Genomic DNA, 19,719 nt, shown 5'->3' with positions numbered 1-19,719 from the left:
TAGGGAATGCCCAAATAGGACATGAATATCTCATTTTCCCTTGTTGCATATGCATTCCCATCCCGCTAGTCTTCGGGATTTCCCTCCAAAAGTCCCCCAGAGGGAGAGCAGATGCGTCTCCCCGTTTATACGACCAGTCTACTCGTGACCACCTTAAATTACTTCCATACCCTGGAAGGTCACTGACCTGGCGAGAGAATTGCCCCCACCATAAACAATGCTCAGGCCTATTTTCTCTCAGGGCAGTATCTGGTTACATCGGAACTTCAGAACCAAGACTGGTCACTTCTGTGAGCTCCAGTCCTTTCATAGTTTCATAAAGAGAGTTACTTCCCATATCTAAATTAGGCCATTTAAAAATACATGACTTTTTTTTCATTTATTTCAATTTATATTTAAGCTTGCTTATGTAATAATACAATATTTATTCAATTATTTTAATATGTAAAATTCTCAACAATTTAAACCTTTTTATTTCACACTTGAATATTTCTTAACAAATTTGTTCTTTTGAATATGTGTGCAATTTAAATTATTCCATCCATCCAGCCATTTTCTGCCGCTCATCCAGGGTCGGGTTATTGAATTAATTTTTTAGTATTTTTTATAATTCAATATTTATTTCAAGATCAGGACTCTTCTCAATGAGTTCAATATTTATAAAATGTTTCTATATTTGTTAATTGAATTAAGTCTGTATGTGATTTCCAATTTTACATTTTAATATTTCCATTTTTCACTATATAAATAATCCAATGTATAAAAAATATAATAAAGCATGAAAAAAAATATTTGGTATATTTTTCCGAAGTGAGATTCTGCTTAGCAACAAATGCCAAACGCTTGATGGAGCTCAACCTAGAAAGTGTATTTAGCCAGTCAGAAATTTATTCAGAAAGCGAAATATTAAATGTATGTGAGGGGATATTTGAAGAGTTTGAGTTATGTTCAATGGACCATATATATACGAGCCAGCCAAACACAGCGAGAAAAACCAGCGCTGACTCCAGTCGCTATCAAGTTGCCAACTCCTGACATTCCAAAACCTTTGAGAGAAACTGAGACTGCTTGCGTTTCTCTTTCTTGTTCTTTTTATAGTTCAACTTCTAGTTACGTTTTTCACCTTTTCACACAGCGTAATGAAGGCCAGTTGAGCAAGTGGAACGAGTGATTTAATTGATGATTGTAGAAGATACCGATTTCATAAGCACCGTTTCTTCTCACACCTTTTCCATTAGGTACGATTAAAAAGACAACTGAAAAGCATAACGTTAACAAATGTTGTTCCAGGCAAAGATAATTAATTTCATTAATAATGTTTGATATGAAAACAAAAAAAAGATCATCACTCAGACACGTTGCTTCTTCTGACACTGATCACATTGGCTTTGTGTCAATAAAAAAGCTTTGCAAAATTCAATTTCATCATATTTTATTCAAAATCACATTTACATCTTACCACAAATAGTCAGTTCCTTCAGTTTTTTGTCCTTTTTTAAGCTTCAAGGATCGCTGCTATTCTCACCAGCACAATTGTGACTCTCAGCACTACGTTTAGTGAAGACTTTTTTAGCACAAACGCTGCAACTGAATGTCTTGTCTTCACTGTGTGTTCTTGTGTGGCGTCGTAAATACGACTTTTGAGAGAAACTCTTGGCACAAACTGAGCAGGAAAAATGTTTTTCTCCAGTGTGTGTTCTTGTGTGATCTGTTAAACTTGACTTTACAGAGAAGCTTTTGCCACAAACTGAGCAGGAAAAGGGTTTTTCACCACTGTGTGTTCTTGTATGTTGTGTTAAATGTGCCTTTTGAGAGAAGCATTTTCCACAAACTGAGCAGGAAAAAGGTTTTTCTCCACTGTGCATTCTTGTGTGTTCTGTTAAATGTGCCTTTTGAGAGAATCCTTTGCCACAAACTGAGCAAGAAAAAGGTTTTTCTCCAGTGTGTGTTCTTGTGTGATCTGTTAAACTTGACTTTACAGAGAAGCTTTTGCCACAAACTGAGCAGGAAAAGGGTTTTTCACCACTGTGTGTTCTTGTATGTTGTGTTAAATGTGCCTTTTGAGAGAAGCATTTTCCACAAACTGAGCAGGAAAAAGGTTTTTCTCCACTGTGCATTCTTGTGTGTTCTGTTAAATGTGCCTTTTGAGAGAAGCATTTTCCACAAACTGAGCAAGAAAAAGGTTTTTCTCCAGTGTGTGTTCTTGTGTGATCTGTTAAACTTGACTTTACAGAGAAGCTTTTGCCACAAACTGAGCAGGAAAATGGTTTTTCACCACTGTGCGTTCTTGTGTGATATGTTAAACTTGAATTTTGAGAGAAGCTTTTACCACAAACTGAGCAAGAAAAAGGGTTTTCTCCAGTGTGTGTTCTTGTGTGACAAGTTAAATTTGACTTTACAGAGAAGCGTCTACCACACACTGAGCAGGAAAAAGGTTTTTCTCCACTGTGCGTTCTTGTGTGGATTGTTATCTCAAACTTTCGAGAGAAGCTTTTGCCACAAACCGAGCAAGAAAAACGTTTTTCTCCACTGTGGGTTCTTGTGTGCCTTACTAAATGAGTCTTTTGAGAGAAGCATTTACCACAAACTGAGCAGGAAAAAGGTTTTTCTCCACTGTGTGTTCTTGTGTGGATTTGTAAATTTGACTTTTCAGAGAAGCATTTTCCACAAACCGAGCATGAAAAAGGTTTTTCTCCGTGTGTTCTTGTGTGCCGTTTCAAAGACAACTTTGAAGTTGTTGATTTCCCACACTGAGAACATACCCAACTGTCAGTGTGACATGCCCTTTCACCTTTGGCTTGCCCATCATCATCATCATCGTCATGAGCGTCTGATAATGTGTCCTCATTTTGTGCTTGTGATGGCCCCCAGTGGTCTTCGTCACCTTCTGTTGTCACGTGATGACTTGAGTTGCTGCTTGTAGGCTCCGCCCCTCTGTTGTCCTCACTCTCATCCTTGTTTTCATCTTCAGTCTTTATAGGGACAACGTTCACTGGAGACTTGTTGATCTCCTCCTCCTTTTTGATGTGAGTCAAGTCTGGCTCCTCTTTCACGGAACGGAGATTGTATTCACTGACGTCTGCAGGACACAAAAAGACAAATTTGGTTTGGTCAGGTCAAAGCTCAGGCGGCAACTTTGACTTATATTGTTTCTACCGTGCTACCTTGACTTGTGCCTGCCGCACACTGAGCAATGCATGCGACCCCGATTTGGACCGGACCATGGGGGCATTTCACAAAATTACGTCAGACGAAGTAAACCTCCCTTTCCTAGCAGCACAACAGTGATAAAAGAAGCATTTAAAAAGGAAGCACGCTGCGGCTGATGCCCGATTTCATTCCTGACATGGCCACAGACGTTTCTGGAAGCGAGCTGAAGTGAGCACACACAGGCTATTGTGTGCGTCTGATGGAACACCTGTTGTGGGACCCTAACATATTAATGGGGGCCATCGCAACATAATGTCATTGATAAAATATGTTTACAAGTATTTCATTTTGCATTTAGAGATAGAACTAAATGTTCCCGGCCGGGCTTGTTGGTAGAAAAGGGGGTTGACGTTTTCCCTTTTTAAGACCATTGTAAGCCAGTACAAAGTTCATAAATAAGACCAATACGTACTTGATTTTTTTAAAAACTTAACCCTTTGTGTTTTATCCACTAAAATTCATCAACCGCCATTGATCTTTTTGCCGCAGTGTGCAGAGTTTTTAGAGTCAGGTCGAATCATTCCTTAGGGAATTGCTTGAACATGGTATGTCAGATAATTTTTTTGTAAAAAACAAGACAGGCCTGCACAAATGAATCACCCAGCCAAGATTGAGGAGGAGCAGTCCGCCAAAGAGAAAAGCTTTCCCGCTCCTGTGCGGCGTTTTATTGAACCACAGCAAAGCAATTTGTATATGCCAACTCATAAAGAATGGAAAAACATGAACACTTTGACTTCATCACACCCGTCCACACTCTTCCTGTTGTTCGAACGGTTTCAGCTTACAAGACATGTTTGGGTCACACTTCTGTTATTAAATGCGAGCAAAACGGTTTCCTGTCAAACACGGTTAAAGACATGCATCTGTTTTTGTGGCTTCCTGCTCAACTGCCAGCATAGACACAACTCTGTTACCACTGAACTAACGTTTTCCTGTTTAAGAAGTCCATGTTTTTGTGACCTTCTATTAACCTGTGTGGTATATTTAGTTGTTGATGTGTGGGTCTGGCTCAGCTTCCCTCCTGACAGGTCGCCAAGCATGACAGATTTGGTGATGGAAAGAACCTCCCTGACTCAGCCATTTTGGTTCAAAAGAGATTTTATTCTTGTCACATGCTGCTGTCAAAAGAAGTCTCCCCAAAAAAGAGAAAAGGGAAAGGGTGTCCCCTCACTTTCCTTCTTATCGGGAATGGCCAAACCGGACATGAATGTCTAACTTTACCTTGTTGCATATGCATTCTCATTGTACTAGTCTTCGATTTTGCCCCCAAAGCTCCCTACGGCGAGAGCAGATGTGGTTGCTCTTTGAAGTGGCCTTCTGGTGCCATCCTGACTGCTTCTATCACCTCGAGTGCTCCACACCTAAAGCTGGTCAAGCCTTTTGGACAGTATCTCGTTTACAATGGAATTTCCACACAAAGACTGGTCACTTCTTAAGACTCCAATTCCCTCATAGTTATTTAAGAGAATTACTAAAATGTTCATAAGAGTGAATAAAAAATACACTACATATTTCCCCCTTCGAGGCAATCTTGTCCTGATAAAGCAAAAACGACACCAGCATGTCACCAAAAATCCCATTCCAACCTTTTTATTAATGCATTGTCTATAATTTTGGAAACCTAATTGACTAAAACCTAAATCATGTTCAAGGCATGCTACATAAAGGTAGTTTAACTCGGAAAACTAAGTATAATAAGGCCAAATTGCTCCGTGGCGTCACTCTAACACCTCCTGTAAGACCACACATAAATCCAGCAATAATTCCAAAAAGTCCCAAATCAACCACCTCGGTCACGAAGGAGTTCCCCCCGCAATGATAAATCTTTCAGCAAACCGGCAGTAACACTCACAATTTCCAGTGTAGTCCATGTGGAGGCATCAAAGCTTCGCTGAACCTTCGTCAAAACCCCCCGCCCCCTTCGAAAGAGTGGGGAAAAAGGGGGAGATCCTTTCTAACACTTTCTAGTAAACCTATATTCACAGGTCAAGTAGGATGAAGGAACACCGTTACAGAACAGAATAAATCCACAGCGTAATAAATGCATGATGGGACAAGACACATAAACATACAAAACACAAACACGAGTCCAATGATATGCAAAAACATAGTTGAGGCCACGCTCCAGCGTGAGAATCCCATGGCATCGTCTCCCTCGAGAGATGCCAAGCCCTCGTCACCGACGAGCTCTTGCAAACAGGATTGTTTCAGATTATCACGTCCACATGACCCTCATAGGAGTCCTCCTCGTCGCTTGCTCCAAGTGAGATTGCAGTCTACATCCAACTCCATCTACACTTCAACTGAAACACAACAAGCAGACACACTCCACACAAAAATTGAGCACCAGAGATGCCAAAGAAACCATTTTCCACAAGAATGAGTCCATTCCAGGATGTGGAGGGCACCAAGCCATTATCTCCGGAATGCCCCCTTTTGCCCGCAAGCTGTGCCGGCATTAACTCGGTCAAATGGGGAAGGCGCAGACATAGCAAAAACAAATTGGAGAAGCTGTGGAGCAGAGCACAACATCAGTCAGACCCCGGGTCCACAAGCCCTCTGGCAGAGACGCAAACAGAGCTTTCGCTTCAGAGTGACCCATTCACTGTCTACCATACTGTCGAGAAATTCGGAAAATGTTTCATAACAGAGGAATTCGGATTGGGTGCTGAAACACCACACCCTGCTAGTGACATGGAGTATTCTACATCTTAAATTAACTCTGCCAAAAGTCTTCACCAATGGGCCGAAATCTTTAGTATGATGATGCGCACCGATAGTTAATGTGATTTGTGGTTCAGCGAACAGAGACAATTCATACCGTTTCCTCTGCTCTGGGGCAAGGCACACATGCGAGGCAGCACCGGTAGACATCACAAATACATAATCCTAATGCAAGATGCACTTCTGACCCTCGAAATTGGGTGAATGCATTCTGACAAACCAAATCATCATAACTCAGTGTTCAATGCAAAGGACCAATTGGTGGTTTGAAGGGGTGGAGGCGGCTACACCGCGCAGACCAGAGCAGGAACAAGGACGTACCACCCGCGGGAGGATGGAGACCCTGGTCTCAGAGCTGCCCAGTCTACCGGAACGGAGGACAACATATGCTTCCCCCGGCGGAAGCGCACAGTCAAATTCAGTCCCTTCTGGAAATTCAGTCCCACTCGAATTCCAGTGTTTGTTTCACAGGTGCGGGTTCGATCCATGGCAGTGACTCAGCCAATCTCAAGAGTCCCACAAGGGTGACAGTGTTGTTGCTCACTGGGATATGCAGAAGGAGCTTGCAAAGCGTGGAATATCTTGTTCCACCATCAAAAACTGTTGTCCATCAATCGTCACCGGAATGCCAAGACCTGCCGGTCCTTGAATGCTGAGGCTCCGCGGGCACCCCTATCGTGGAATGTGGTCCCAATCGGGTTGAGGCGTCAACTGTGCGTTTGGAAGCCATAGAAGCGTTGTCGGAGGAGGGGGTAGCGATGGCGCCCCCGTGCTAGAGGAGCTCTTTGTGTCAGGCATGGCGCTGGACCACAGGATGGCACATTTCAGGAAGTGGCTCGGTTTGGACCACTCATCACCCAGTGACCCCACAGCAAAAGCACGTCCCACTCACAACCCATGTCTATAACCACCCCTACTTCTGTTACGTGACCTTGTTGACCAGCCGGTGCGGACAACAAGCCTGCTATGGCACTGTGTCACCAGAACCTGGCCCAGGAGCAACGGAAATGGAAAGAGCAGACGCAATGAGCTGCACGCGTCGGCTGCTGCATTAGCTGCTTCCCCCCGGTTTTATTTTATTCCCCCCCCTCCCCATATTCTTTTTTTCTTTCCCGGTGAATTAGCACTCTTGGCCATCTGAACCCACGAGTGGAACAATTCTTTTTCTACATCCAATACAATATTTTCTTTCATCGATGCAAAAACGGGGGTTCTACTCATACTGATTAGCAGTTTCTCCTTGACGGACTGTTCCATACTGTGTTCCATGCCACAAAGTGCCCAATACGATTCGTGGAAGCGCGCTTCTCTTCATTATTTCTATTTTCAGCTCATAATTTTCCTGCTACTTTCTCGAATGTTCTTTCATAGTACTTTGACATCTTTTAATGTCTTCATCATTTATAGAGGCCTCTTGTTAAAACAATAATTGAAACTAAGACAGGGACATTTTCCATGACCAATCAGCCAGCAGACCCACACGCACAAGCTCTCTTTAACGACCCCAAAAGCCCCGACCGCTTGGACACAGGCGCACAACACCCATTGTGAGTAAAAGCATCTCACCGAAAGTTCAGCCGGCCGGCTGTTGAACGCCTGCGCCCCAGCACCCTGAGACCCTCAATGGAGCAAAATGCCAAAAATTAGGTATATTTTGTTGTTGATGTGTGGGTCTGGCTCAGCTTCCCTCTGGACAGGTCGTGGAGCATGGCAGAATTGGTGATGGAAAAAAATTCTCTGACACAGCCATTTTGGTTGGAAAGAGATTTTATTCTCGTCACATGCTGATGTCAAAAGAAGTCTCCCCAAAAAGAAAAAAGGGAAAGGTGTCCCCTCTCTCCGGCCTTCCCTTCTTATAGGGAATGGCCACACCGTACATGAATATTGAAGGATTGTATTACGATTGCTGGCATTATTTTAAACACTTAGGGGACAGAAGGTCAATTCTTTAATTTAGCAGGTTCATATTTACTGAATATGTTAAACATTGATTAAACAAAAAGCATTTATCAAATGAAAGTAGATGTACAGTGCATCGATAAGATTGACTGGGATTGTAGTCATGGTGTTTACTGATGGATTCATATGCTAAATTTACATGACTTAGTTTAAATGTAAGACCTCAAACTTGCACACATAGAATTTTATGACCCACACTCTCATTCAGAACAAACAGATTCAGTCTGCTCAGGTCAAACTGATGACAAACCGGATAGCACTTCATGGACAAATACGACAAAACACATTCTCCACATAGGCCAGAGAAGATACAAACAACAAGTTGGGCAGGGGAGGACGTCACAGGGACGCGATCAGGAACACCCAAAAACATAATTTGATCTGGGAAAACATACACCACACAATCTGTACACTGACGAGATTACAGGGGAAGGAGAGCAGGAGAGACGGAGAGACTGCCGCCTGCCTGAGAAGGTCAGCCTTGGACCTGGAACGTGGGCCGGGCCGGGGGAAGGAGCAAGGACGACCGATTCAACCTACATGACCCTTGACATAGAAAACCTCCGATAAAATGTGAAGCTGGGCTGAGATCAGCGCGCCATTTTTCGATAGTACTCGTCTGAGTACAGTTTCTCGTCAGATTAAGAAAAAGACGCCCAGATATCCGTATTTGTACTATTTCCTGAACGCCAGAAATTGAAGAAACTAAATATTGGAACTCTATTCAGTTGTTGTTGAGTCTTTATTTGACCCTTTTCTTCTTGAGTACAAAAAACGAATGTGTCAGTCCTTTTCTTGACCCTCGACCTGGTACAGTGGAACCTCGGTTCTCGAACGACTCTGAGGTCGAACAAATCGGAGTTCGAACAAAAAAAAAGAAATTCTTGCTTCGCAGTTCGAACAAACCTCGGAGTTCGAACGTCTGTATGACGCGTGATCAATCACCTTTTTAAACTTGTTTGTGAAGCTTGTATCAGTCACTTGAATAAGATACTGTAATTAACGTAGACCCACCAAATTTTATATCTATATCTATTTCAATTCCCAGACTGTCGTAAAAGCTTTTTTTTAATATAATCTGGACAGTGGCATCCTCACAGGCATTGCCCCCAGAAACAATTTTCCAACGTATACATTTAGTTTTGTCGATAATCACCACAATCCAGCAGTGTTGGTTCGCATTTATGTGCTAATGATAATATATAATAAGATATAATATGGCACAATGTTAGAATTTGGCTTTGCAAGATGGGCAAATTATTCCTGAATTAAAGAAAATTTAGTTCACCGAGTTCAAATATCTAACTGTTTAGAGATTATAAATTAAGCCCTGAGCTAACGCTCCAATTTTGATTGTTTTTTGGCAAATCTTCAAAGCAAACCAAATGAAATAGTTACCATTTATGATAAAAAAATAAAAATAAATAAATAAAAATCCCCAAACTAGAATTACGCAGATACCAAATTAATTTACGGGAAGAATAGGTGCTCTCCAAGACGTAGACAGCTCCAAGAACCGCTGCAGTCTTCACCTCCTATTGTCTCCCGAATGCCTCCCTCCACCTCCAGGCTGTGCCAACTCTGATTCTGTCAACTGGGTGAGGGTGTAGAGACAGTAAAACAATTGGGGGAGCTGTGGAGCAGAGCCCAAAATCAGTTGGGCCCCGTGTCCACAAACCCTCCGGCAGAGACGCACACAAAGCTACCTCTCCCGAGTGACCCGTCTCGTAAAATTTTGAAATTTAGTCACGTTCCCAAAACCGAAGAATTTGTAGTGGGTGCTGAAGTATGATACCCTGTTAGTGACGCAGAGTATTCAACATTCGTAATAGACGTCTGAACCCAGCCAACCGCCTCTACACACCGCTTTACCATGGGGCCTAGATCTTTAGTATGAAGACGCGCATCAATAGTCAATGTGATTTGTGGCTCAGCGAAAGTAAACAATTCATACCATTTCTGCTGCTCAGGGACAAGGCACGCATGCGAGGCAACGCCGGTAGACATAACACATATATAATCCTAATGCAAGATGAACTCCTGACTAAATTTGGATGAATGCATTTTGATAAACCAAATCACATGTGCGATCATATGTACAGTGTACAAGGTACTGGGTCAATTGGTGAATGGGTGGAGGTTGGATCAGGAACAGGGCATACCCACCGCGGGAGGATGGAGAACCAGGTTTCAGAGCTGCCCTCAGATGTTTCAGTTCAGCCAGTGGAATGGAGGAGAGCACCACATATGCTCCCCCCAACAGATGTGCACAGTCAAGTTCAGTCCCATCCGGAAATGCCACTCGAATTCCAGTGTTCGTTCAGTCAATGGCAGTGACTCAGGCAATCTCGAGAGTCCACGAGGAGGATCGTGTTGTTACTCACTGGGAGATGCGGAAAGAGCTCACAGCGCGTGGAATATTTCACCCCAGTATCAAGCACCATCGAAAACTTGTCCATCCACCGTCCCCTGAATGCAGGGACCTGCCAGTCCTCGAACGCTAAAGCTCCGCGGCCCCCTGTCATGGAATGGGGTACCAGCGGGTTGGTGTCAAGAGTGCGTTGGTTGTGGGTAACGGTGGCGCCCCCTGCGCTGGTGGAGCTCTGGGCGACAGGAATGGCACCGGACCAGAGGATGGTACATTCCAGAAAGTGGCTCGGTATGGACAGCTCATCACCCAGTGACCCCGCAGCAAGAGCACACCCCACTCACAACCCCCGTCTATAACCACCCCTACCTCTGTTACCGCAATCCAGACCTCGTTGACCGGCCGGGTACGGACAGCCAGTCTGCTGTGGTGCCGCGTCACCCGAACCTTGCCTAGGAGCAGCAGAAGCGGAAGGCGCAGGTGCAATGGGAGCTGCATGCATTAGCTGCCCCACCCCTTTTTTTATTTTTTTTATTTTATCATTATTAGCCCTCTTGGCCACCTGAACCTGCAAGTACAACAATTTTTAGTAACGCTCCTTAATCCAATCCCACATTTTCCTTTTCTGATGTCGTGCAAAATGATGTAAAAAAAAAAATGTGTTCTCCTGAGACTGATTAGCATTTTTGCATCATTGATGGACTGTTTCACATGATGTCCATAACCGGAAGGCCACGCCCTAAGGACGGCCAACTGGAACAGCTGCGGAATGACGACATTATTGGATGGGTCACTGCCGGAAGTCTCACTCCATTCACGTCTCGCCCTGGCCACATAGACCAGGCCTGTCTCCTCCGCTCCCCACCTGAAAGATACAGCAACATCGACCCCAATGGGCCAGAAATATCTGATGCACGGCACGGCCAATCTCACCTGAGGTGTTCCCATTCAGCCTGGTCAGCAGGTCTGGCCTCGGCCTCAAGTAAGGACAGTTCCTGACAAGTGAATTTTGTCCCGCATGTAACTCTGTAATCCCCTCTACGAAGAACCTACCCTTGCGTTCAGTGAGTAATTTTCATAAAAACAGCGCCACCGCCCCCTTAACTGAAATTAACCTCAAGTGTCACAGCTGTGGTGCCGTATATTATGGAAAAGTCTCAACAATACAACAAAATCTTGCCCTATCCTGTACTGGGTGTGTGTTATCTAGTCGCGCACCCAATGTGAATAATAATAAAACCTGCGGAGCACATGAGCAGGCTAAAGCAACAACTATATCTTAATCTGTTTTCATGGACCCTAACTTAGAATATCTTATCAATATCACCCTCCTTGTTGAGGAGAAACTCCGGGATGGGCGTGATGAGACGCTATTTAAAGCGTTCTCCGGCCTTCTGGTCACACAGGTCACATGTCACCTCAAACCTGTGGAGCGAACTGGAGGAGTGGCACTTGCAAGCAAGAAGGGGTAAATTACCTCGAAAGGATAATGTAATCATGGCAGTCATGAGCTAAACACAGAGCAAAGGGTAGACTGCTAGGAACCACCAGCATGACTTTTGTTGTCCCGGCATGAAAGTCCATTGTTTCAGAGGTGTCTCGTTCACACCTCCTGTGTTGCAGCCGTGATCCAATCTTCCTGCATTCCTCTCCTGAGGGTCTTGTCATTAGCATGGTCCAAACTTCGGTTACACTTAAAGGATTTCATACATTTGACTATGAAAGGAATATAAGAGTTTGAGCTTAACATAGTTCATTAGATGTTGCTGCATCCAGTGTATGAAAGTGTGAGACTGTAAAGTGCTGAGCGTGTGACTGGTGGAGCGGAACGGTGTGTGCGGTGCGAGAATGGAATGTTTCAGGACAGATGGTGATAGCCGCAAGGAGGGAGAGAGACAAGATGACTCGGGGGGCAGTGGATGAAGGAGCAGCCATCAAAAGATCACACGCAGGAGGAGCCACGGGATTCGGTGGGGGAGAAAGACCAATGAGAGCAAGCTAAAGTTAACTGCAGGATACACATAGCCAATAGAATCATGCCAGGATGCCTTTGTCTGTGCCATTTGCATGTTGTATAGTATGAATCATTACTGGGCAACTCGGAGGTAGAACACATTCGCTGGTGGCAAGAGAGGTGTAGAGTTGTATTGAGAGGGACCCGAGACCCAGGTGCCATGTAGTAAATCTGTGTATTAGGAATAAATCCACTTGTGCGTGAAAATGCCGGCTTCCTGATACCTTTCTATTGCAGAACGAGCGCGCATATTGTTGGATGAGTGAGAGTTGGGTAAGGTCGCAAATTGGAGTCAGATTTCTAATTCGAGTTTACATTGGTTTAAAATTAAATTCTAACATTGATATAAAGATAAATTCCAACAAGCTATATCATCCAACACTCACTCAGTGGTGCATAAGTGTGTTTCTGGATATTATTTGTCCAGTCGTGGTGTCATGGTATTTTGATGGGGATTCATTCAAGTAGGACGAAGTCGGAATTCCCTGAAGGCACAGGTGTGAAATGCACTGAAGTAACTGAAGAAAAAGTAAAAAAAATTACGATTGTTTAAGAATGTGCAAGAAAGAAAAATGTTGACAAATGTTGAAAATAACGATATTTTCCAGGAGGTATTTATTTCTTTGTTGTTTATTCATTCAATTCTATACTTATTTCAATATTTGAGTATTATTTTTCTTTCAATATGTAGTATATTTTGTCTTTGAAGTGTGGGTCCTTGCTGCCTTCCGGAGAGGCAGCCGAGCAAGGCTGGATTGGTGATGGAAAAGAACTGGTTCGAAAAAGATTTTTTCTCGTCACATGCTGATGTCAAAAGAAGTCTCCCCAAAAACGTGCGAGCCCCCTCTCAGACATTCCCTTCTTATAGGGAATGCCCAAATAGGACATGAATATCTAATTTTCCCTTGTTGCATATGCATTCCCATCCCGCTAGTCTTCGGGATTTCCGTCCAAAAGTCCCCCAGAGGGAGAACAGATGCGTCTCCCCGTTTGATACGACCAGTCTACTCGTGACCACCTTAAATTACTTCCATACCCTGGAAGGTCACTGACCTGGCGAGAGAATTGCCCCCACCATAAACAATGCTCAGGCCTATTTTCTCTCAGGGCAGTATCTGGTTACATCGGAACTTCAGAACCAAGACTGGTCACTTCTGTGAGCTCCAGTCCCGTCATAGTTTCATAAAGAGAATTACTTCCCATATCTATATTAGGCCATTTAAAAATACACGACTTTTTTTTTTCATTTATTTCAATTCATATTTAAGCTTGCTTCTGTAATAATACAATATTTATTAAATTATTTTAATATGTAAAATTATCAACAATTTAAACCTTTTTATTTCACACTTGAATATTTCTTAACATATTTGTTCTTTTGAATATGTGTGCAATTTAAATTTAAATAAATCCATCCAGCCATTTTCTGCCGCTCATCCAGGGTCGGGTTATTGAATTAATTTTTTTAGTATTTTTTACAATTCAAAAATTATTTCAAGATCAGGACTCTTCTCAATGAGTTCAATATTTCTAAAATGTTTCTATATTTGTTATTAATTGAATTAAGTTTGTATGTGGTTTCCAATTTTAATATTTCCCTATTTCATTATATATCTAATCCAATGTATAAAAAATAATATAGCATGAAAAAAAATATTTGGTATATTTGACAAATGATTTAAGTTTTTCCGAAGTGAGATTCTGCTTAGCAACAAACCCCAAATGCTTGATAGAGCTCAACCTAGAAAGTGGTTTTAGCTCGTCAGAAATTTATTCAGAAAGCGAAATATTAAATATATCTGAGGGGATATTTGAAGAGTTTGAGTTATGTTCAATGGACCATACATATACGAGCCAGCCAAACACAGCGAGAAAACCAGCGCTGACTCCAGTCGCCATCCGATTGCCAAGTCCTGACATTCCAAAACCTTTGAGAGAAACTGAGACGATTTGCGTTTCTCGGTCTGGTTTTTTTTATCGTTCAACTTCTCGTTCAGTTTTTCACCTTTTCACACAGCGTAATGAATGCCAGTTGAGCAAGTTGAACAAGTGATTTTATTGATGATTGTGGAAGGCAACGATTTCATAAGCACCGCTTCTTCTCACACCTTTACCATTAGGTACAATTAAAAAGACAACTGAAAAGCATAATGTTAAAAAATGTTATTCCAGGCAAAGGCAATTAATTTTATTTACATGTTTTATGTAAACACAAAAAAAAATCATCACTCAGACACATTGGTTATTCTGGCACTCATCCCATTGGCTGAATGTCAATAAAAGAGCTTTGCAAAATTACATTTTTCAAAATCACATTTACATCTTACCACAAAGAGTCAGTTCCTTCAGTTTTTTTTTGTCCATTTTTTAAGCTCCAAGGATTGCTGCAATTCTCGCCAGCACAATTGTGTCTCTCAGCACCCGTTTTAGAAAAGAATTTTTTAGCACAAACGCTGCAACTGAATGGCTTGTCTCCACTGTGCGTTCTTGTGTGGTATCGTAAATGTGACTTTTCAGAGAAGCATTTCCCACAAACTGAGCAGGAAAAAGGTTTTTCACCACTGTGTGTTCTTGTGTGACTTGTTAAATATGATTTTAGAGAAAAGCTTTTACCACAAACCAAACAGGAAAATGGTTTTTCTCCAGTGTGTGATCTTGTGTGATTTATTAAATCAGACTTTCGAGAGCAACTCTTGCCACAAACTGAGCAGGAAAAAGGGTGTTCTCCAGTGTGTGTTCTTGAGTGAATTATTAAATGAGACCTTCGAGAGAAACTCTTGCCACAAACTGAGCAGGAAAAAGGGTTTTCTCCAGTGTGTGTTCTTGAGTGAATTATTAAATGAGACCTTCGAGAGAAACTCTTGCCACAAACTGAGCAGGAAAAAGGTTTTTCTCCACTGTGTGTTCTTGCGTGGCTTGTTAAATGTGTCTTTTGAGAGAAGCTTTTTCCACAAACTGAGCATGAAAAAGGTTTTTCTCCAGTGTGTGTTCTTGTGTGATTTGTTAAAAATGACTTTACATTAAAGCTTTTGCCACAAACTGAGCAGGAAAAAGGTTTTTCTCCACTGTGCTTTCTTGCGTGGCTTGTTAAATGCGACTTTTGAGAGAAGCTTTTTCCACAAACTGAGCATGAAAAAGGTTTTTCTCCAGTGTGTGTTCTTGTGTGACTTGTTAAACTTGAATTTTGAGAGAAGCATTTTCCACAAACTGAGCAGGAAAAAGATTTTTCAACACTGTGTCTTCTTGTGTGGATTTTTAATTGAAACTTTTGAGAGAAACTCTTGCCACAAACTGAGCAGGAAAAAGGTTTTTCTCCACTGTGCGTTCCTGTGTGCCTTACTAAATGAGACTTCCGAGAGAAGCTTTTGCCACAAACCAAGCAGGAAAATGGTTTTTCTCCAGTGTGTATTCTTTTGTGGTATGTTAAACTTGAATTTTGAGAGAAGCTTTTACCACAAACTGAGCAAGAAAAAGGTTTTTCTCCACTGTGCGTTCTTGTGTGCCTTACTAAATAAGACTTTCGAGAGAAGCTTTTGCCACAAACTGAGCAGGAAAAAGGTTTTTCACCACTGTGTGTTTTTCTGTGCCCTTTTAAAGACAGCTTTGAAGTGAATGAGTCAGTGTGACATGCCCTTTCACCTTTGGCTTGCCCATCATCATCATAATCATCATTAGTATCATCATCATTGTCATGGGCATCTGATAATGTGTCCTCATTATGTACTTGTGATGGCCCCCAGTGGTCTTCATCACCTTCTGTTGTCATGTGATGACTTGAGCTGCTGCTTGCAGGCTCCGCCCCTCTGTTGTCCTGACTCTCATCCTTGTTTTCATCTTCAGTCTTAAAAGGGACAACGTTCACTGGTGACTTGTTGATCTCCTCCTCCTCCTCCTCCTTTTTGATGTGAGTCAAGTCTGGCTCCTCTTTCACAGAACAGAGATCATTTTGTCTGACGTCTGCAGGACACAAAAAGACAAATTTGGTTTGGTCAAGTCAAAGCTCAGGCGGCGACTTTGTCTTATATTGTTTCTACCGTGCTACCTTGACTTGTGCCCGCCGCACACGGAGCAATGCGTGCGACCCCGATTTGGACCAGACCATGGGGGCATTTCACAAAATTACGTCCTACGATGTAAACCTCCCTTTTGATGTCCGATTTCATTCCTGACATGGTCACAGACGTTTCTGGAAGCGAGCTGAAGTTAGCACACACAGGCTATTGTGTGCGTCTGATGGAACACCTGTTGCTGGACCCTAACTTATTGATGGGGGCCATCGCAGCATAATGTCATTGATAAAATAGGAATCCTTCAAGCGAAATATGTTTTCAAGTATTTCATTTTGCATTTATGGATAGTTTCATCGTGGGTACTTTTTGCTTCCATTATATTCTGGATCCCTAAAAGAATTAAAGGGGCCCTGGCATCAGAGTCGCTATTTATTGTATGATTTACGTTTGGGTTTTTTTTACCCAAAATGACATTTATCCTGCGAGTAAGTTCCGACATTACCCTTTTTATTTTTATAAAATTTCTGTTTTGAAATAAATTTTAAAACAAAATTACGTTTGAAGAGTAAAAGTTCTTACACATAAGCATTAAGCAACAACACTTTCACTCTCACTTTCATGTTGACATATTTGAATAATGACTGTATATTTTAAAGTTATCCAATATGTATTCAAATTCGACGAAGATACACCAAAATATTATGAGTTCACTGAATTATTTTGTAACCGCAATGATGTATAACAGCCATAGGGTGTCAGTAATGAGTAACAAAGTAACACAACACCTCCCATTGTTCCGTCATCATTGTCATTTGGATAAATTCTCAAGAACTTTGAGTTGTGGGGGAGATGCAAACCACCTGGGCCACAGGAACTTTATTACCAGGAACTAAAGGTTCCTGGACTTGTTGGTGGAAAAGGGGTTTGTGACGTACTCCCTTTTTAAGCCCATTGTAAGCCAAAGATGCAGATGCATTCCTTGCAGCATGCGCTTGTTCACCGATGAGATCCGTGCAACCCTGGGTGGATGCATTCAATGTATTTTAAATGTTTGGATGGGGTTAAACTACGCACATGTGCACAAAACTGTGCAGGGCCACCCGAGGTTCATTGACTCTCACCCGACGAAGCCAGTACAAAGTTCATAAATAAAAAAGACCGATACGTACTTGATTTAAAAAAAAAAACAACTTAATATTTTGTTTTATCCACTAAAATTGATCAACCGCCATTGATGTTTTCGCCCCAGTGTGCATATTTTTTGAGTCAGGCAGAATTCCTTCCGTAAGGAATTGCTTGAACAAGATATAAAACCCAGAAAATGTAAAATGTGAAACAATCAGTTCAAATGTTAAACTGGGAAAAAACACGGAGTTCACCCCCACTATTGGTTATTCTTTGGCATTTATTTTCTGCACTGATTTCATTTGGCAAAAATAAATGTTCAGCAGACCTGCAAGTAAAAGGCAGTATTTAAAAATAAGGCGGCAATAACCTTGGACGCATTTCCCCAAACAACTTAATGTTGTGATGCACATTTTTAATGATAGAAAGTCGTTCTTTACAAAGCAAATGAGAGTAAGACGTGGACAAACCTGCTTTGAGTGGCACAACACGAGGCTGGTTGCAACCTTCACCCAGCAGTTGAAGATGTTGCTCGTTCTCTTCTTTTATTCCACAAAGTTCCTCTTTGTACTTGGGTGTCGTTCTTGCACACATTTTCAAATGATAATTCCAAAAAATGCGCACTTGATCTCTGCTTGGCGATGAGTCATGTGCCTCTTTTCGTTAGCGGCTAGCTAGCTAACAAGCTAAGCTAACTACGCCGAAAAGCATCAACGCGCGAAGATGAGGTTATCGGGACACAAAGACTTAATGAATTATGTCGTAGTCCTTTAGAGTAGCACCGGACATCCTTTGAGAAAATTACAGTCAGTTCCACACTAAATCAGAAGAATTTAGCGGTGGGATTTTTTGTTCCGGTGTGGACGGGTCGGTGGATGTGGTCGAGGACCTTCGGAAGCTGCGCGCTTGCTTATGACGTCATGATTTAAACACGTATTTTTCAAATTTATTTCTTTGCCTCTGTGTTTGCTTTTACCGCAGGCTCTTCTATTTTGATATATATTTCAAATAATATTATAATTCGGTTGTGATTTCTTTTTAACAAAATAACTAAGTTAACGCCACATTGGCGAGTCAGCTCTTACGTCACTTCCGCCTATGCCCCGAGAAGCCTTACCTGCTCCAGCAGTGGGAGGTTTCGTTTCTCCGACCGAACTTGCAACAATGCTGTGGTTCACTCGGGCTGCATGAATATAATGTCTGTGTGCCGTTATAGCGAGGAACACCTTTCTTCTATCAATGACTCTGCAGACGTGGCTGTTGTCAAAGCAGGTTTACTGATACTCAAAAGGGTAAAACTGTGAAAATCAGAAATGAAATACAATTACAAAATGTATAAACAAATTGTACATCACATTATGCTGTATATAAGCATCCTAGACACCATCTTAAGCACTCTAATGTTCGTGAGTAGCAAGCGACAAACAACACTGCTACGGGCCATTTGAAAATTACAGCCGGCAAATATACATCAAACCAAACAATTCCGCTTTTAAACACAAATGAATTATACGCACCGGCGATGCAACCTCGAAATAAAGACATGTGCGATCTCTCAGGACGGCAGAGAAACGTGCGTCGTCGTGCGTCGTTGTCGTCTATGTGCAATACGACACGTCACTTCCGCATTGTAAAAAAAAAAGGCACATTAGTTGTAGTTACCCGTAATTTCCTCTAGAGAGCATCAAAGGCATTTGAATATGTTCAAACAGTCTCAGAACACCGACACACAGAAACAAACACAACTTTTACTGCGTAACAGAACACTCCCCGTCTGGCGTGATATGACGCCACTAAATAACCTTATACATGTTAAGACGCAATCAACACAACAACTTCAGAGATAGGTCTAGTAAACACTTTAGTCCCATCTGTCTTAGCGACTTTAACCTCTACTGTCCGGACTTTACCATCTTTTGAAGGAAACACCTGTGTTATGAGTCCAAGAGGCCATTCGTTCCTAGGCATACGACTGTCCTTGAGCACAACTGTACTCCCTGGGGAAATGTTAGGTTGGGCAGACTGCCACTTACGGCGTGGCTGTAGTGTAGGCAAATACTCCCTCTTCCATTTGTCCCAAAAGGTGTTTGACAGGTGTTGGAGCTGGCGCCACTGACACTTGTAGAGGTCCGACACCGAAGTTGCCTGCTGGTGCTTGAAGAGAGGTTCCTTTCTGAGTGAGCAAGGTAGCCGGAGTCAGAATGAGTGGGTCACTCGGGTCAGCTGACACGGGAACAATGGGCCTTGCGTTTATAATGGCTGACACCTCTGCCATAAAGGTGACAAGAACCTCGTGAGTGAGTTTAGTG

The 19,719-nt window shown here is 42.3% G+C and overlaps 2 protein-coding genes across 2 annotated transcripts in view; both read right to left on the bottom strand.

Moving 5' to 3' along the window:
* Positions 1–1,502: 1,502 nt before the first annotated feature.
* Positions 1,503–11,209, bottom strand: LOC148342342 (uncharacterized). Its single transcript, XM_088288145.1, has 2 exons — positions 11,195–11,209; positions 1,503–2,750 (listed from the first exon to the last, which is right to left on the bottom strand). Exons 1-2 carry the CDS (start codon positions 11,207–11,209, stop codon positions 1,503–1,505), a joined length of 1,263 nt encoding a protein of 420 aa, XP_088144271.1.
* A 3,243-nt stretch (positions 11,210–14,452) lies between these two features.
* LOC148342338 (uncharacterized) overlaps positions 14,453–19,719 on the bottom strand; it is a 91,258-nt gene continuing 85,991 nt past the window's right edge. Inside the window, exon 2 of the mRNA XM_088288144.1 lies at positions 14,453–16,232. Coding sequence (XP_088144270.1) covers positions 14,599–16,232 — 1,634 coding nt within the window. The 3' untranslated portion in view covers positions 14,453–14,598. The remainder of the gene's footprint in view (positions 16,233–19,719) is intronic.

Source organism: Idiotropiscis lumnitzeri, chromosome 2, assembly GCF_059441095.1.
Source record: "Idiotropiscis lumnitzeri isolate Australia: NSW breed Sydney's pygmy pipehorse chromosome 2, RoL_Ilum_1.0, whole genome shotgun sequence".
NCBI classification, from domain to species: domain Eukaryota; kingdom Metazoa; phylum Chordata; class Actinopteri; order Syngnathiformes; family Syngnathidae; genus Idiotropiscis; species Idiotropiscis lumnitzeri.
This window is presented reverse-complemented; position numbering and strand designations above follow the sequence as displayed.